The sequence below is a fragment of the Narcine bancroftii genome, chromosome 1 (genome assembly GCF_036971445.1).
Source record: "Narcine bancroftii isolate sNarBan1 chromosome 1, sNarBan1.hap1, whole genome shotgun sequence".
Lineage (NCBI taxonomy): Eukaryota > Metazoa > Chordata > Chondrichthyes > Torpediniformes > Narcinidae > Narcine > Narcine bancroftii.
Genome location: NC_091469.1, coordinates 387,373,120 through 387,390,353, shown reverse-complemented (window position 1 = coordinate 387,390,353; position 17,234 = coordinate 387,373,120). Strand labels below are relative to the sequence as shown.

The following is a 17,234-nucleotide window of genomic DNA, read 5'->3' as shown; positions in this document are numbered from 1 at the left end:
TATTTTTTAAGCTTTAAAAAAAAGCGGGAGTAGGGAGCATAAAGGAAGAGTAGCTGTTGCTACTTGTTTCCTTCTGCTGTACCCTGTCAATTAATACAGAGTTCACTCTAAATAATCTTTTCAAGGTCGATTGCTTCGGACTCTAAATGCAGCTGGTCTTGTTTTGGAGCATCCCCCAGTTACTTCTCATTAGGTCATTCATAATATCTCTTTGTAGTCAACTGAGCAGTTGTAGTTACACATCTTTGTAGCTGAGCGTACAGTTTCAGTTACGCTGTGTCTTGCACTTTCAATAACATGATGTCTGGCTACTTAACTTTGCCTGTTAATGCTAACAAACTTATGTCAGATTATTTTCTACCACAGAAGCCCCCTAGCACCTTTACATTTTCCTGCCCACAGAAACTGCCTAGCACACTTCTACATTCCTCCTTTTATCATTTCATAATATAATTAAACCATGGTTGTAGTGAAGCAATGATTGCAACAAGATTTTAAGGGGATAATCAAGTACATATCGACTCCATCTTCCAACTGTGGGATAGATGCACAAACCCAGCATGCCTTCTGTGACAACACCTCTGCACAATTTTGCCTCTCCTGAACAACACCTCGTGTATAATAGTATGAGTGACAACTACATTGCCTTATTTTTCTACATGAGTTTTACAGTCAGAAAGATGTATTCACTGTGGCTGCCTGTAATCTTCACAGCCTTCGGTATGGTCAACAATTCTTGGAATGGGCCCTTCCACTTTGGTGCCAACTTCTGTTCCCAATTTCTTTCAGGATATCATCTCCTATCTGAATTTTTGGCGTGAGCCCTTCCTCATCGCCTTCTTCTCTCTGAGAGTTGCACACCTCCAAATAAAAGATCTTAAGAACATCAGTTAGTCCTTGTGCTTAGATGATCATCTTATCACTAAAGGCATGCAAATCAAAGCACACTTTTGTACTTTAGTCCACCGCCCATGGTGTGTGCATGGGTCACCAAAATATCATCTCTACTGGCCTTATCCTGGTGCTTGTGTGTGTGTGTGTTATCTTCATTTCAAAAAGTGCCAAGATAGTATTTATAGCCAAGTTAAACCTGCCTCTTCCAGTATTTTGGCCAGTTTCACTACTCTAGCTGCCTGGTGATGATGGCCACAGTGGAATTATTGCTTTATTTTAAGGTGCTGACACAGTTCTTTGTTCACTTTGGCAGAAAAATATGGTCCATTATCTGAGCTGATAATAATTGGGAGCCAAACTGTGGTATTATTTCTTGCAGTATAACCCATCGCTGTGTTGTCTGTAGGAATAGCTTTATCCATCCACTAAAAATATCAATAATAACAAAACAATATTTATAATTCTGTATTCTGGGCAACTCTGTAAAATCTATTTGTTGACATTCAAAGGGTTTGGTGGGCATCTGTGTCTGACTGAGAAGACATTTTTTTGCTTTTCCAGGGTTGTTTTTTTTCTGGCAAATTACACAACCCAGTGCTTTATCTATGCTTCTGTACTTCGATTAGGATACCACCATGTTTGTAATGCCACCCTCACCAACCCCACCTTTCCAAGGTGGGTCATGGTATGCATGTAATTCAAAAAGATCGTGAGAAATAGGTCAGGTACACAAACTTGATTGGCGGGGGTGAGCTAAAGACCTGTGGTAAGATGTTGGGCACATCCATACTGCCGTCACACGTGCAGTTGGTTTTCAGAGGCGTCCTCTATAATTGTTACCATGTATGGTAAGGCCGTTCCATTCAGTAACTGCTTAGGATCCTCTGCACTTCCAACAAGAGTTTTGCTAAGAGCCACATTTCATGCAGCCTTGTCTGCTTTTGCATTTCATAGGGATAAGGGGACTTTGGGCCTCACCCTTAATTATTGCTATATCCTTTGCAACAGGAGTGCCTGCAATAACAAAAAGAGCATTTTTTTAGGGGGTCTCTGAGGAAGTCAGGAACCTGTGATGTTGCCACAATGCACCAAATGGATTACGGAAATCGATATAAATGTTGAGGGATAGGCCAGTTTCCAAGATGCAGGCATTAAGGCATACAGTTCTACCTGCTGGACAGAAAGCGGACTCTAAAAATCTGTGTATCAGTGACAATGGCATAACTCGAGCACCGATGTCCGTGGCTGTCAATAAGAGGTGGTCCATCCACAAGTCAAACAGGCGCCTCTGACAGCAGTTGATCCTTTAATCATCTCGTGCCAAAGTAAGCAGTCTGCTATGTTGTAAACAGTCATGTGCAGGGTGCTTAAAAGTGTTGGGTGGTTCAGTTAGAAAAGCTACAGGGTTGATAGTCGTGCAGCTGTCTGCTGCAGAAATGATATGGTGTAAGGTGGGCAATATTTAAGTACAGGGCGGCAATCCTTTTGCCACAGAGTCCAGCTTGATGGAGAAATATGCCACTGGCCAGCATGATGAACTGTGGCACTGAGTCAAGACAGCCATGGTACATCCTTGTAAAATGGTGACATAGAGCTGCAATGCCCTACCATATAGGGATCTTCCAATTGCCGGGGCCAATCGTAAGGCCTCCTTCAGATTATTAAATGCTACTGTCTGCACCTTCCTCAGCTGAAATCACTGTGGTACATTCAACAAAGAGAGGGATGCTAGTTTTTATGTATGTGTTGCAATGTTGGGGATCCACTAGCAGCAGAAATTTGCCAGTCCTAAAAAACTTCCATTTGCTTTGGTGTGGTGGGTGGTGGATAATTTAGCATTGGTGTCAGGCGGGCTGATGTCAAAATCCGTTTTTCTGCACTTAATAGAATGCCTCGAAAGTTTACTTCTTTCTTCCCGTGGCTGACCTTATGGCATGGTATAACGTAGCCCCAGGCATGAAGGATATTCATCAAAAAGTGCGTGACTGTCTCATTTATCCCTTTACTAATGCTGCTGTTTTGTCCAGCAGACACTGCATCAGTATTGCATTAAACTATGTGGACAATTGGCCCCCATTAAAGGTTGCATCCCCTGCATATGTTGATAGACTGTAGTCATTCTTTCCCAAAACTCCTGGCCTGTCTCCTTACACCTGGGTTTGCATTCCAGGACCTTTCCCATAACGATTGGCTTTTTCAAACTATCTGTCAGGACCGTGAGCATCGTATTAATGTGTTTACTGCATTAAGGTCACCATAGTTGTTAATCATCTGGCCACTCGCACCCTGCATTGCCCGTTTCCAGTTAGCATTTTCCTCTGGCATTGAGATTACACAGCAGAGGGAGAATAAATCTTGGGACTGCGCCCCATACATCATTTGGGTAGAACGGAGGTAATTTACAAATCCAATCGGGTCCTTGTTTTTATCCAGAGCATGATGGGCTATAAGCAACTTTTCCTGCGGCTTCCAAGATGTATATACTTGCATAGTCTGATTCTGCCCTTGATTCCCTGCCTGAGGATTTTTAAATTTTAAATTTAGACAATCAGCACAGTTACAGGCCATGAGTTTGTGCAGCCAATTAACGTACATCCCAGGTGTAGGTTTGAACGGTGGGAGGAAACAAGCCCCTGGGGAAAACCCATGCAGACATTGGGAGAACGTACCAACTCCTTACAGACAGCGTGGGATTTGAAACCCGGTCCCGATCACTGGTGTGGTAAAGGCACTGTGCTAACCGCTACGCCAACCGTACTGCCTTAGGGACAACCCTGAGAGGGAATGCTGAAACTTGTTTGGTCTCTGTGTTCAGCCATCCCCTGGGGTTTGTCTTTACTCTTCCACCTACCATATTGGAAGGTGGAGGGATGGAGGGTCCAGGCACCGTATAATGTCTGGATCCATATCTGCTGACAGTGGTACTATTGGCAAGTGTTGTGCTGCTGGTAGAGCCATTGGTGGCACTTGATGAGATGGTACATAAAGTGGGGGTCTTACTTTCCTAAAGAGTCCTTAGACTCTTCTTCATTGTCATTCCAGAATAGGGTCGCTGTACTAGACAATGGATCCCCAGGGTTCTCTTTTTGTTTACTGGCCATTTTAGTTATAAACTGGCACTGCACCTTACTTTCTTCATTTTTTTTCTCCTCAGTATCATGCCATTCACACTCAGCCTTCAGCATCTCCCAATCTTTTGGTCTGCTTTCCTTTGTATATATCACAATCCCTCGCTTACTTGGATTATTCCTGCAACTATCCTGCTCAGCCTTCTGCCAATTTTTAAAAGCCTGTTCCTTCCATTCCTCTGACCTCTTTTTCCATTTCTTTCCTACATCTTTTTCCCATAACAATAGCTATTTCCTTTACAGACCAAGTATTCCCGGCTGACCATCCCTCATTACCTAATCTTTTTGTTAACACGGCCAACAGGTGTCAGTAATCTCTCTGATTTTTTTGAGTGTAAATAACACATTTGCTGCACCAGTGTTCCCTCTTTGCTTTTGGCCAATTCCTGCCCCTTTTTGCTTTTATTCCAAATCCTAGTTTGTCCCAGGAATTGCAGCCACAGTCCAAATTCATGTTTATCCTGGCCATTGCACCTGCTGTCCGAATTATAATTTATCCCAGCACTAAGCACCAACCTGTAGATAACCTGCTGCTTCTCCAGTTCTTTTTCGGATCTCAGCAGGGAACTGGGTCTACCTCAGAGCTCCTGGAAGCCGGTGTAGGAGTCAGATGCAAGGGATCTGAAGGCACCTTTATTTTCTTCCTCCGGCTTCCCGAACACCTTCTACCAGTTATTCATTCTGAGGAAATCCAAGCATTCCAGCAAGATGCTGCCAATTACACCAATGTTAAAGTTGACCCGCACTGTATCTCTGCTGAATAAAGCAAAAGCAGAACAAATGAGCAACACAAACAACCTTTATTGCATATTGCTAGCAGGAGTGGGAAGCATAAAGGATGAGTAGCTGTTGTTGTGAGTGAGGAAGCAGGTTCAGTAGGTATCAAAGGCAAGGACTCTGGACACAGTTTTGGTAGGGAAGGATTTTATTTACAGAAGCCAAGTGTGGGAAATGGTAACAGATGCAGCGTATGCGCACACAGTTTACAGCAGCTATGGGAAAGTAATAGCGGACAATTAATAATGAACATGGGGAAAATAGTGTGGGAACAAAATACACACAGTGGTACATCCAGTGATCAAGGAAAAATCACTACGATGCCCTACCACTCCTTGACTCAGTGCAGGCTCTATGCTACAAGGGACACTAATTAAATGCTCCTAAACCTTTTAACAATGCACACCTTACCAATAGTTTTTCCAGTGCCCTTCCACATTTCTAGGCCTGGAATGAAGCAGGGTGGTCCTAAGAGGGAGAACAAAAAACACATGGCATCTTTATCGTTCTGGGGGGTCCAGCCCAGGTCATTAGCAAGGGTCAATAGTTTGGTGCCAGGAGAGTTAATCCAGTTATAAAAGCCAATGGACGTGACAGCCATAGCCCTTCCCAATACAAGCTGTTGCTACTCCATTCCTTCTATACCCACTCGATTAATAGAGCTTTGTTCGCTTTAAATAGTCTTTTCAAGGTTAATTGCATTGGACTATGTCGCTGGTCTCATCTTGGAGCATCCCCCAGTTGCTTCTCATTAGGTCTTTTATGATATCTCTTTGTAGTCGAGTCAAGTGGGTGCGGTTACATATCTTGGTAGCTGAGCTTACAGTTTCAGTTACGCTGTGTTTTGCGGTTTCGATGATGTGATGTTTGGCCACTCATTTTCTGTTAATGCTAACAAACTTCTGTCGGATTATAGTGACAATCTTCCTTTATAATCGCCCAGACAGCATGGAGATGCCATTATTTTGACTCGTTAAATCAAAAGTCTGTTCTAAAGTAGCGTAGAGATTTTCACTGTTTATTAAAACTTTATGATAAGTATGATGTTTAAAACAATTAAAACTATACTTAAAACATTTAATAAAACATTAATATGTACAAAAGAATGGTCAAAAGGATTATCTGAACCGTCTTTATGCTCCCCTGGTTCTAAACAGTACAAAGGCAAACTCAAAACTGGATGTTTATTTTTAACATGCAAGACTAGCTAACCTTGGAATTAGCTTTTTCTAGTAAAAACGTATGGAATTTGTAAACAATATTTGTCAACTTCTTGTAAAATATGTTTGCAAGTCAAAATATTGGTCCTAGTTGTGGATTACCTTAATTTGACGTTACCAGGAGTTGCTAAATTACCAAGTTTATTATTTGGTCTATAGTCTTTACAATGAAGTAGCTTTCACTCCGCAACTGTTGTTGAATATGGAATCTGGATGGCTAAATGGGGGATGCAGTTTCTCAGAGGAAAAGCCAGATGGCCTGATTGATGTGCTCCAAATGTGTAAGCAGGAATAGGATTGAATCCAACTTGCTGCCCTTTTCTCTCTCGTTTCATTCTTATTCTTTACCATTCTTGTTCTTCCTGCAGATGCTAATCAAGATCATGAACAAGCACTTACTTTTTCTTGATAGCACCTGTAAAGTGTACAATGGCATGGTATTCACTCTTTATTAGTTAAAGTACTCAAAAGATTTCAAGAATAAATGTAGGTTTAGTGAGTGAAGTATTGATAAAAGGTTGCCAGGAAAATTTCCTATGCATTTCAGCTATCCTTTTTAAGCTTCCAGCAAATGAAGTGCTGTCTGTAAGGAGTTTGAATGTTCTCCCCATGTCTGTGAGGGTTTTCCCAGGTGCTCCAGTTACCTCCCACCCTCCAAAAGGTTAATTTGAGTGTAATTGGCCAGCATCAGCCTCTACCATGCTGTAAATAAAATTTAAAACAAAAATTAGAATAGCAAATGCTTTGCTTGAGAAAGAGAAAATGGGATATGACTTTTTCCTGTTGTGAAGTATTAGTGTATGATTGGTAGGAAAAATGTGTAAATTTGTCATCTCATTAATCATTTGGGGTGACAGCAATATTTCCTCTCTTCCTTTCTAATTGAAAATGTTGCCATGTTGAAGAGTAGGAGTAAAGATAAACATGCCTGAGTCAGCATAAACCATTTTTATTTGAAAATGTGAATAGGTTTCCTTTTTTGTTATTCAGGGCAAACAACAGAAGAAAAGCCGTTGCTATCCCCCCATGAACAGGGAGCATCGCAGGATCATTCATGAGCTGGCTGAGGTCTATGGTGTTGAAAGCGTCAGCTATGACAGTGAGCCCAAGCGCAACGTTGTTATCACTGCTGTGAAGTGAGTGCGAGGAAGCCATTGTTGGCTTTAAAAAAAAAACATAGAAACATAGAAGATAGGAGCAGGAGTAGGTCATTCGACCCTTCGAGCCTGCTCCGCCATTCAACGAGATCATGGCTGATCTTAAAGTTCAGTACCCCGTCCCCGCCTTCTCTCCGTAACCTTTAATATTATTTTTTTATTATCATAATTGTTTGATACACAGGGGATGATTTAACATGGGAGAGAAGATATTTAGTTTTATTTTCAAGAACATATCCACTTTGCATTGTTTTGTTAACTGTAAGGTTTCCATGAGCCAATAATAAAGTTGGGCCTATAACAGAAAACTGACTCTAATTCAGAAGTGATTGATTTCATTAAGAACCTACAAAAAGATGTACAAATTGGGGAATGAAAGTTAGCAGAAGACTGAAATACATACATCATTAACAGCAGAATTTGCAAGTGATGTTTGAATTGTCCAAAAGTCACTCAACATGAAGTACAATGCTGCCAGGCTATAATCATTAAAGAAACTTGTTTAAAAAAGCAGATTAGTGAAAAGACTTAATTTTAAAAACTAAGGAGTGACAGCAGGAGGCCCTAAGGCATAAATTTCTTAAACATTCTTTGATTTGTAGATAGTGGTTTATAAACTCAAAATCTAAATATTAATGGTGGTAATGTGCTGACGCTGCCACATGATGTGACATTGTAAATTAATTTCATTTAATTACACCCAGATGAGTACTTCACTTTAAAAACTTAACCGATCTAAATGGTTGCAGTTTTTCTTTCACTCTTTGAACTATTTCAATAAATTATCCTTCTTCCCAGAGGAAAATCGTTAAGTCCAAATGTTTCACTGACTACTTTGATAGAGAGGGAGATGGCAACTAGACCACCGCCACCAATTGCCCACTACAGGCAACAGATACCCAAGTAAGTACCATGATGTGCAACAGTATTAATCTACCAACTATAATTTACCAAGAAAATTTATTGCAGAAATAAAAATGTAATTATAAAGTTTCTTCCTTTGGAACCTCTGAAATTACTGTAATTGCAACCAAGTATGAATCCCAGAGAAGGAATTTCCTTTTGAGATATGTCCAATATCTGCTTCACATAGAAGAAGAGATAATGCTGAAATGTCAGTGATGCCAGATTGGATATTCCTTCCTGCTTCCCAAGAGAGGCCAATGCTATATTGTGCATTTTACACAGCCAATGGATGACCGATGACCACACAGCTTAATTTTCAGTCTTTTAGTTGAACTCTCATCTGAACCCATCTTCGGAACCAAAGGTTGTCATAATGCAAGAACTAGGGATGTGAATGCAAAGTTTTGGGTAAGAGATAATGAGCATGTGGGGAAGAACTATTTTTAAAATGGTGTGTGATCTTGATCTGGAACCTGGTTATGATGGGTGATGGAAATTGAGTGTGTCAGTGATTTTAAAGGAAACTAGATAGTCACTCAAGGGAAATAAACTTGTGCAAAACTGCAGAGATATAGTGTAGGAAATAGATTTCACCAGAGAGCTCAACAAAGATCTAAGGTGGGCTCTATGGATCACACAAAGTTCCCGCATTGTACTGCGCAAGAGGGCTGCCTTCAAAGACTGCTGAAGAAGGTTTTTTTTTCCTTTGAAATGCAGAGGTTGAAGTTGTGAAATTATGTTTTTTCAATTATTAGACTGTTAGCTGTACACTTGAAGTAGTTTATGTTCAGGACAGTTATATTGTGCACTCTTCACTCAGAGTGCAACCTCTTGGTGAGGATTCTCTGATAATGAGCATTGCTGGGTGAAGTCGGGAATGTTTAAGTACTTGTAATCTTTGGTTTCAGTTATTAAGCTAAATGTCCCTACATTTTGAAATTGTGATTCTCTGTGGAAGACCACAGTTTATGGAAGTAAAGCACAAAAGTGGTGTGTAACAAAGATAAAGATGCATAACCAGTGTTCATCAAGGTATGATATGACCTAACCCTAACCCTCCCCCCATTTTCTGGTGTACCCTCCCTACCTTATCCACCTATTATCTCCTTCCTTTGGAATTGCCCCTCCCCCCACCATTATGTTTGGGCGCCTGCCTACATTTTCTCATGCCTTGATGAAGGGCTCAAACTCCAAATGATGGTTATGTATTGGTTATTTAGTGGCGATATTATCTAATTGTTGGTGACTTTATGCAGAATATTGTTCTCTTGTAACACTGTGCTCCTCGAGCATGTTTGCAAATTAGACATTTAATCAAGTAACACAAGATCACAAGGGTTAAGGCTATAAAAGGAATATTAAAAGAATGAGAAAACTGAGTCATTGCCCTTTCTTATTCATTCACGTGCTCTGGACATCGCTGAAAAAGCTGCTATATATTCCCTGTCCCTAGTTCCTGAACGGAGGGGCATTGAGGAATTCATCATATTTGTCATTCGGGTTATCCAGGTAAAGATGTGAGATTCTTTCCCATTAAGTGGGACCTATTATAGATGCACACAGCTGATTATGTTTTTGCAAGTTAGTAGCAGTGTTAGGTGATGTAGATGTAAAGATGGGAAGAGGAAATGGAATGATGCACAGGAGGTCAAACTTAAACGTTGTTACATGTATGTTGCTCATTGCAAAGTACTGAAATTGAATTCATTTTATGTAATCATCCAGGATTGACAATGGAACAACTGCCTTGCAAAAGCCATTCAAGGAGGAACCGATCATTGACTATTTTGACGTTCAAGACTAGAAGAGCCTTTGTTTCTGATTATATTTGATATCAGACCACATATCCTGGATGAATTAAGGGACAAGAAATAACTGAATCATTAATAAATTAAATGGCTGGTGAAGAGTTATAGGGAGAAACAGTTTTGTCAGACATAAATTCAATTTAATTGACATAACAATGTTGGATGTCTTAATACATTGTGGGATATCACAATTGCATGAGAAACACACAAGTGTACATGGCAAAACCTTTGGGATGAATGATGTGTGCTGTGCATTTGTTAGCCTTGACTACTACTCGAAACAGTACTGTCCCAAGGCTTAATGTTTATTCCCTTATTTTGTGCTTTTGACAAAAATCTGCTTCAGCATGTTGTTAAAGGTGGATGTGTAATTATTTGAACTCAATAAAGATGAAATCACTGAACATATCTTCCAATGTTAACTAACCTTTGGAGACTCTGTCCTAGGAATGTGTGTAGTTTCAAGAGTTAGAATTAAATTATTTCCTTTAAGATAAAAACATTTTGCCTTGCATTTTCACAGGTCCATATATGGTGTATTTTTTAGTGTGAAAACAGATGCAATACAGGTGGTCCCCTACTTACGACCTATGTGACTTTCAACCATCTGTACATATAACCGAAAAAAAATACTGTGTATTTTTTTAAATAAAGAAAAAATATATGTAAATATAAATATCATGCGTCAGGTCCAGGGGATCCAGGGGCTGTTTATTTTAACGGACCAATATGGTGGCGGCCACAGGCCACAAGGGTGGAAAGATTGTGTTGCTGATGAATGTGTTCTATTTTTGGGACACAAAGGTGGTTGTGGACCTGGTGTTCGAGGTGTGGGAGGTGAGCGCAGGCCAGGTGCTGGTGGTGATAGTCAATGGGTCTTTCCAGTGTCAAGTAGCCTAGGCTGTGGACCAGCCTAGGTTCCAGTTTAAGAACAGTCGGCCCGGAGTAATGTACATCCAGCTTGTGTCCATTTCGAGATCTGACCGGTCAGTCAGAACAGAACTCGGACGTATGTCAGGGTCCATCTATATTTATTTAAAGTTCCCACTAGTTTCTTATTTTCAACTGCTTAAAAATCAGCATTTACCTTGGCTTTCTTTTCACAAGCATATATATTTCTCCATTATCTCCCTTATTTTGTTTGTTTTAATTTTTTGTAAGTTTTTCAAAGCTTGCCCATATTTCTGGCCCACTATTTCTCTTTGCAACATGTATGTTTTTTCTTTCAGTTTGATACCACCCATAACTTCCTTAGCCATAAATAGATTGTGCTATTTGTTAATGAAATATTTCCACTTTAGACATCACTTCCTTTTACCCCTATAACTGCATTTATTTGAGACACCTCTCTGGCTTAAAGATGCAGACTTATTCAAAATTTATGAAGCGAGATGTTTGGGAAAAGTTTGCAAGTCTAACATATTGTAAATATTTGGTACACTTCTACAGGTAAAACATGGAAATATGATAGATAATTATTTTATTAGACATGGATCAAAGGGAGAAAAATTCAATATATGTTAATATAAAGTTAACATTAATGTTTGTGTTTAAGTTGGAGGCTGAATCGCATTATTTTTCAGAAACTCCTTTTCAGTCACCAAAATGGTGAAAAATTTTCCTTGCTGATGTGAAAATATTTTGGATTAACAAGATCAGAAATTATATTAAAACAGCTCCAACTTAATTACTAAGAATGCAAGACTGAAGAATTATCTATCAGATTTTTTTTTTAATTGAAAGATGTGGAGAAAATGTCTCATGGCTAATTAAAGGTAAACAAAGCTTTCAATAAGATGCCTAGTTATGAATTCAAGGGAAATTCATTTTCTTGGAGTCAGGCTAGGAGTTCTAATTTGTTATCACACAGAGACAAATGAAAAGGATGTATTTATGAGAGAAGCTGGATAATGGGATATTAAGTTGAAGGAGACGTGCATGGAGCACAATCTTAGCATCAAATTGCTTGGCCACATTTTCCTGCATCTGTGCATCTTTGTAAGCTGCTAATTGTGAGACCATCCCTGCACAAATCAATACAAAGGGAGACTGGAAAAGTACAGCAGCAATAAAGAAATAACAGGCCAGTTCTCCTGAATGGCAGTTAATTTAAAATTTTCTGTAAAAGTGGCTGCTAAATGTGTCCTAAAATTGCTGAATTCAACTCTGAAGCATTTATATAATTAAATTTCTCTCATGGCTGGGAACAGGAAATAGGTTAAGGGGCGACGAGGTGACTAATGGTGGCTCTTTCCATTACAGCAGGCAGAAAGCAATGTTGTGAAATATTAGATTGAAGATAAGGAAATCTTGAATTATTCTCCTTTGGTTGACAATTGGCGTGTCGACACAATGATTGGTAATTTTCCATCCTGCCTTTTCCTTTACACATGAATTTTCCTACGGTGTGAAAGGCCATTTCCAATGGTACACCCTCTGTATCACCAAAATAAACTGCTTGGATGGGCAGTGATAATTGATCTCACAGGATCCCCTATCGCTTCTCCAAATGTGACAATTGCAAAGAACTCCTGGGGCAGAATGAGATTCAGTAGGGACATCCCTTTGTATTGATTTGTGCACGAAGTATTCAAAGGCCATCAGTTTGTATGGCGATTTAGTTGTGTTCTGAACAGGCTGTATATCAGAATGAAGTTGATTCCTAAGCTTCATCCTCATGGCATGATCTTCATTTAAAAAAAACCTCTCCAATCTTAGTCCTTAACAAATACCATTTATCCAGAACACCTTACTTTAAACCACTACATAATTTTATTCTTCCTTATTATTGCAATCCTCTTGCCTAATTGGTTCACTGAAACAGCCTGTTGCGCTACAAATCCTAGTTGGTGAGGTCTGTGTCAAGAAAACCCTGCCCAACTACCACTAGCATGCGACTGATTACACCAGAGGTCCCAGCATACTCAATCACTGCAAACCAAGATAAGGAAGGCCTACCATTCTTTCCCAAGACCACATTTTGGCAAGTTGGATCACTTAGCTGTGCTCCTGCCTTCATACAGACAGAGCCTAAAAAGTATTTGGAGATCAGGACAGCGAGAAAGTGGTCACAGGAGGCTGAAGAATGGTTACAGGACTTCCTTGAGTCAGCAGACTGGGTGGTGTTCAAGGACTCAGCTGAGGGCTTTCACAGACATTTATCAAAACAGCTGTGAATGAGTTTGTCCCCACCAAATCATTCAGGGTTTTCCCCAACCAGAAACCCTGAATGACCAATGAAATCCAGAACCTGAGAGTCAAATCACAGGCATTTAAGTCTAAGATCCAGATCAATATAGAAGGACTAGGTATGACCTGTGAAAAGCTTTCTCCTGGGCAAAGTGGAGATTTCTGATGAAAATGGAAACAACAAGGGACAGCTGTGGCAGGGCCAAAATGCCATAGCCTGCGACAAAATTAATTCCAGTGAAGTTCGCACGGCAAAGCTTCACTCCCAGAGGAACTCAGTGCCTTCCTATGCCCAATTTGATGACAGTTACAGCGAAGGACCACCCATCTGCACCCCCCACATCCCCTGATGATCCCATGCTCTCTGTATCTGAGGATGAAGTGTGTGTTGCCTTCAGAAGAGTGAATCCAAGAGAAGCATTCAGCCCAGATAGCGTGCCTAGCTAAGTATTAAAAAAACCTGTGATGACCAACTTATCAAGGTATTCACAGATATCTTCAATATCTCTCCTGCAGGGCATGTTACCCACCTGTTTCAAACAGATGTCAATCATATTGGTGCGCAAGAAAAATGTACTACCCTGCCTTAATGACTATTGGCCAGTGTTTTGAAAGGCTGGTGTTGAACCATATCACTGTTTGAGCAGTGGCATGGATACATTCCAGATTGCCTCTCATAGCAACAGGTCTATGGCAGATGCTATCTCACTGGCTCTACACAAAGCCCTCGAACACCTGGACAATAAAGATACATTCATCAGGATGCTCTTTATCAATGACAGTTTGGCATTTAACACCATCATCCCCCTCAAACGGATCAGCAAACTCCAAGACCTTGGACTCAACACCCCACTGTGTAATTGGATCATGGATTTCCTCACCTCCAGACCACAATCAGTGAAGACTGTGAAGAACATTTCCACAATCTCCATCAGTACCAGAGCATCACAGGCGCTGAGTTCTTAGCCCCCTATTCTACTCATTTTATATCTATGACTGTGTGGTTTGGTTCAACAATAACACCATCTACAAATTCGCTGATGATTCCACTGTCATGGGTTGACAAGTCACGATACAGGATGGAGACTGAAAACTTGGCTGAATGGTGCATGAACTACAACCTTGCACTCAATGTCACCATATAACCATTCAAAATGAAGGAGCTGATTGTTGACTTCGGGTAGGAAAAGCCAGAGGTGTACGATCCTGTGATCATTGGGGGATCAGAGGTGGATAGGATGATCAAAGTGCTTGGGAGTCACTATCTCAGAGGATATTTCCTAGACCAAATACACTGAAGGGATCATGAAGAAAACACGTCAGCACCTCTACTTCATCAGGAGTTTTCAGAGGTATGGTATGACATTAGAAATTCTGGCAAACTTCTACAGATGTGTGGTGTAAAGTGTGCTGACTGGCTGGAATATGGTCTGGTCTGGAAACACCAGTATCTCTTAGCATAAAGCCCCCCAAAAGGTAGTGAACACCACGCAGAACATCACAGCCCAAACTCTCCCCATAATTGAGAGCATCTACATGGAACACTGTCATTGGAGAGCAGCAACAATCATCAAGGATCTATACCTCCCAGCACATGCTTTGTTCTCACTGCCACAAGACTCAGGAATAGCTGCTACCCCTCCACCATCAGACTTCTCAACAACAAACTCAATCAAGTTCTCATTTAAGTACTCGTGCACTTTATTTATTTTTTAAATTCTCTCTGCATTGCAAAGTTGGTTTCTGTACATTTGTTATCTGTTTACAGTTCTTTATTTATATGTATATGCTGTGCACAGTTTTTTCGCACTATCAATAAGTGGTAATTGCCTGCCCGTAGAAAAGGATCTGAGTTGTATGTGATGTCGTGTATGTACTCTGACAAGAAATCTGAAATAATTCACCAACTATTTTTTAGTTAATTGAATAGTTCCTCTCATGGATTTGGTAAATATAGGAAACAAATATCCCTCTTTACTTATTAAAAGACAAGCACACAAACAGTAATGGATTTCAATAAAATTACCTAAACTAAAAATGCAATCTCTTGATATACAAACAACTAATTAAATTGCAGCTGTTAAATTCAGATGTGTGTTTCCTTTCTAACTTGTTGACACTGGAACAAAGGAAACAAGTCAACAAACACTTACATCAAACAATGAGAAGCTGGAGAAACTCATAGGATCAGGCAGCATGCATGGGTAGAAATGATCTGTCAACCTTTTGGGTCTGGATCCTTAAGCAACACAAGAGAAGGAAAGGAGGAGGTCAAATATATGAAGGGGAAGAAGTTGGAGAGGGGCTAAGAGGTGATGGGCTATTGGACAGAGGTGGGGAGATGGAGACCACTGGGTTGGTTAGTGGGTGTTAAATGAAGAAAGGGAGAGGTGGAAACAAACTACTGTATATAGAGGTGGAGATTATCTAATATTAGAAAAAATACAATTTTTCACAAAGAGGCCAATGACAGATCAGCGGCAAAAACTTCCAACAGACAACCAATTCAATTCCCCTCATCATTCTCACATAGACATGTCTATCCTCAGCTTCATTCATTGCCAGGATGAGGCAAAATATGAACTAGAACAATGCATCATGTTCCTCCTGAACAATTTTTTAAAAATTCAATAAATTGATATAATCATTCTAAGTTCAGGGTTTTCGACTGTCAGGTTAAAATGGAAAAGCTGGAATTCTTCTTGGACCAAAGAAAATTAAGAGCAGATTCCAGGGGACTAGTTTACAGTTCTGACCTGCAATCGACTATACTACAGATGTACTTTACTGCCAATGCTTTGTCATTCTCAGAGTCACTTTGGTACTCTGGCTCACTGCTGGAACCTTTGTTGTTTACCCTGATGCTTTTTTTTTATTTTGGAAGATTGTTTTCTCTACTTCAGTTCTGGTTTTTTTTTCCCTAGGTGACCTTTTTCCCTATTTATTCTCTGTCTTGGACACTTTGACTTGATGTGTCCCTCCTTGTCAAACAAATAGCATTTGTCCCTTTTATTATAATAGTTATCAGGGCTGTGGTTAATCCTAGCACAGTAGAAGCATTCTTGTCAGTCCATTCTCTTCACCACATCCTCCCCTTGTATAATATCAATGTTATAATCAGCCATTTCAAAACTCAATGCTATCTCATAGGCAGATTTATTGTCCAAACTTTTCCTACTCAACAATCGTTATTGGGCATGGTGGTCAGTCAAACTGATTACCAACATGTCTCTCAGGGCTCATCCAAAAAATTTCCAAAACTGTGTGTCTCTGACAACTTGTGCAATTCGGCAAAATATTGGCTCACCATTTTGCCTGTTTTTTGCTTTTGGGTGTAGAATTTGTACCTTTCTGTGATTTATGAGGACAGATGCTCTCCAAACAGGTCACATAACTCTTCATAAGGCTTGGTATTTGGTTTTGCCAGTGCCAATAAGGTCTTGCTCAGACTGTATGCTCTGCTCCCCACCTTGCTTAAAAACCACCTCTTGCAGGTTTCTGTATCCCTCACATTATGGGCAATGCAGTACATATCAAACAGTGTTATGTTTCTTTATATTCTTCAAATTGTCCTTCCATTGTGACAGATTATGTTGTATTTTATATTGTATATAGATATGTTTTAAAGGAGATAAATCGTGGCAGGTTTTTTTTAGTGTAGGTCACTTCCAAACACTTCAAAATGGGGGTTTCCACAAGTTTGCCAGCTTGTCCTGTTCCAGTCCTGCTGCTGCTGCTGAACTGGAGAACTGAATTCTCTTCCTTTCTCTCCCGCTCACAGAGAAAACAGCCTGTTTGACTTTCTCTACTTGCAAAACCACATGACCCTCATAGAACAGCAAGCTGCACTCCCAGACAGCCTGTGGCTCCAAACTACTCCTCTGATCTCTTTCATTTGTTGCTTTTCAAAACAACAATCCATTAGTGAAGTCTCTTGGGGACTCTCCAAAGTTTTTGCAAAGGCCCCCGGGAGCCGCCCTGTCTGGCTTGAGCAGAGCTCCAATATTTTAAATGAGATCTGTTTTGAAATGTTTGTATGTGACCTACACTTAAAAAAACCTGGCACAATTTATCTCCTTTAAAACATATCTTCTTCTTTGGCTTGGCTTCGCGGACGAAGATTTATGGAGGGGTATATAAAATACAACATGATCT

At 40.2% G+C, this 17,234-nt stretch overlaps 1 protein-coding gene across 4 annotated transcripts in view; it reads left to right on the top strand.

Moving 5' to 3' along the window:
- The window catches only part of nfx1 (nuclear transcription factor, X-box binding 1), a 105,375-nt gene extending 95,081 nt beyond the window's left edge, over positions 1 to 10,294 (top strand). For 2 of the 4 annotated variants that reach the window (XM_069913624.1, XM_069913625.1), the window contains 3 exons: positions 7,010 to 7,155; positions 7,975 to 8,079; positions 9,808 to 10,294. In XM_069913624.1, the coding sequence (XP_069769725.1) occupies positions 7,010 to 7,155; positions 7,975 to 8,079; positions 9,808 to 9,886 (330 nt within the window). In that variant the 3' untranslated portion in view covers positions 9,887 to 10,294. Of the gene's footprint in view, positions 1 to 7,009; positions 7,156 to 7,974; positions 8,080 to 9,807 lie in introns of those variants that run through there. The other 2 variants (XR_011349895.1, XR_011349894.1) reach the window with 2 other exon arrangements.
- Positions 10,295 to 17,234: the final 6,940 nt, after the last annotated feature.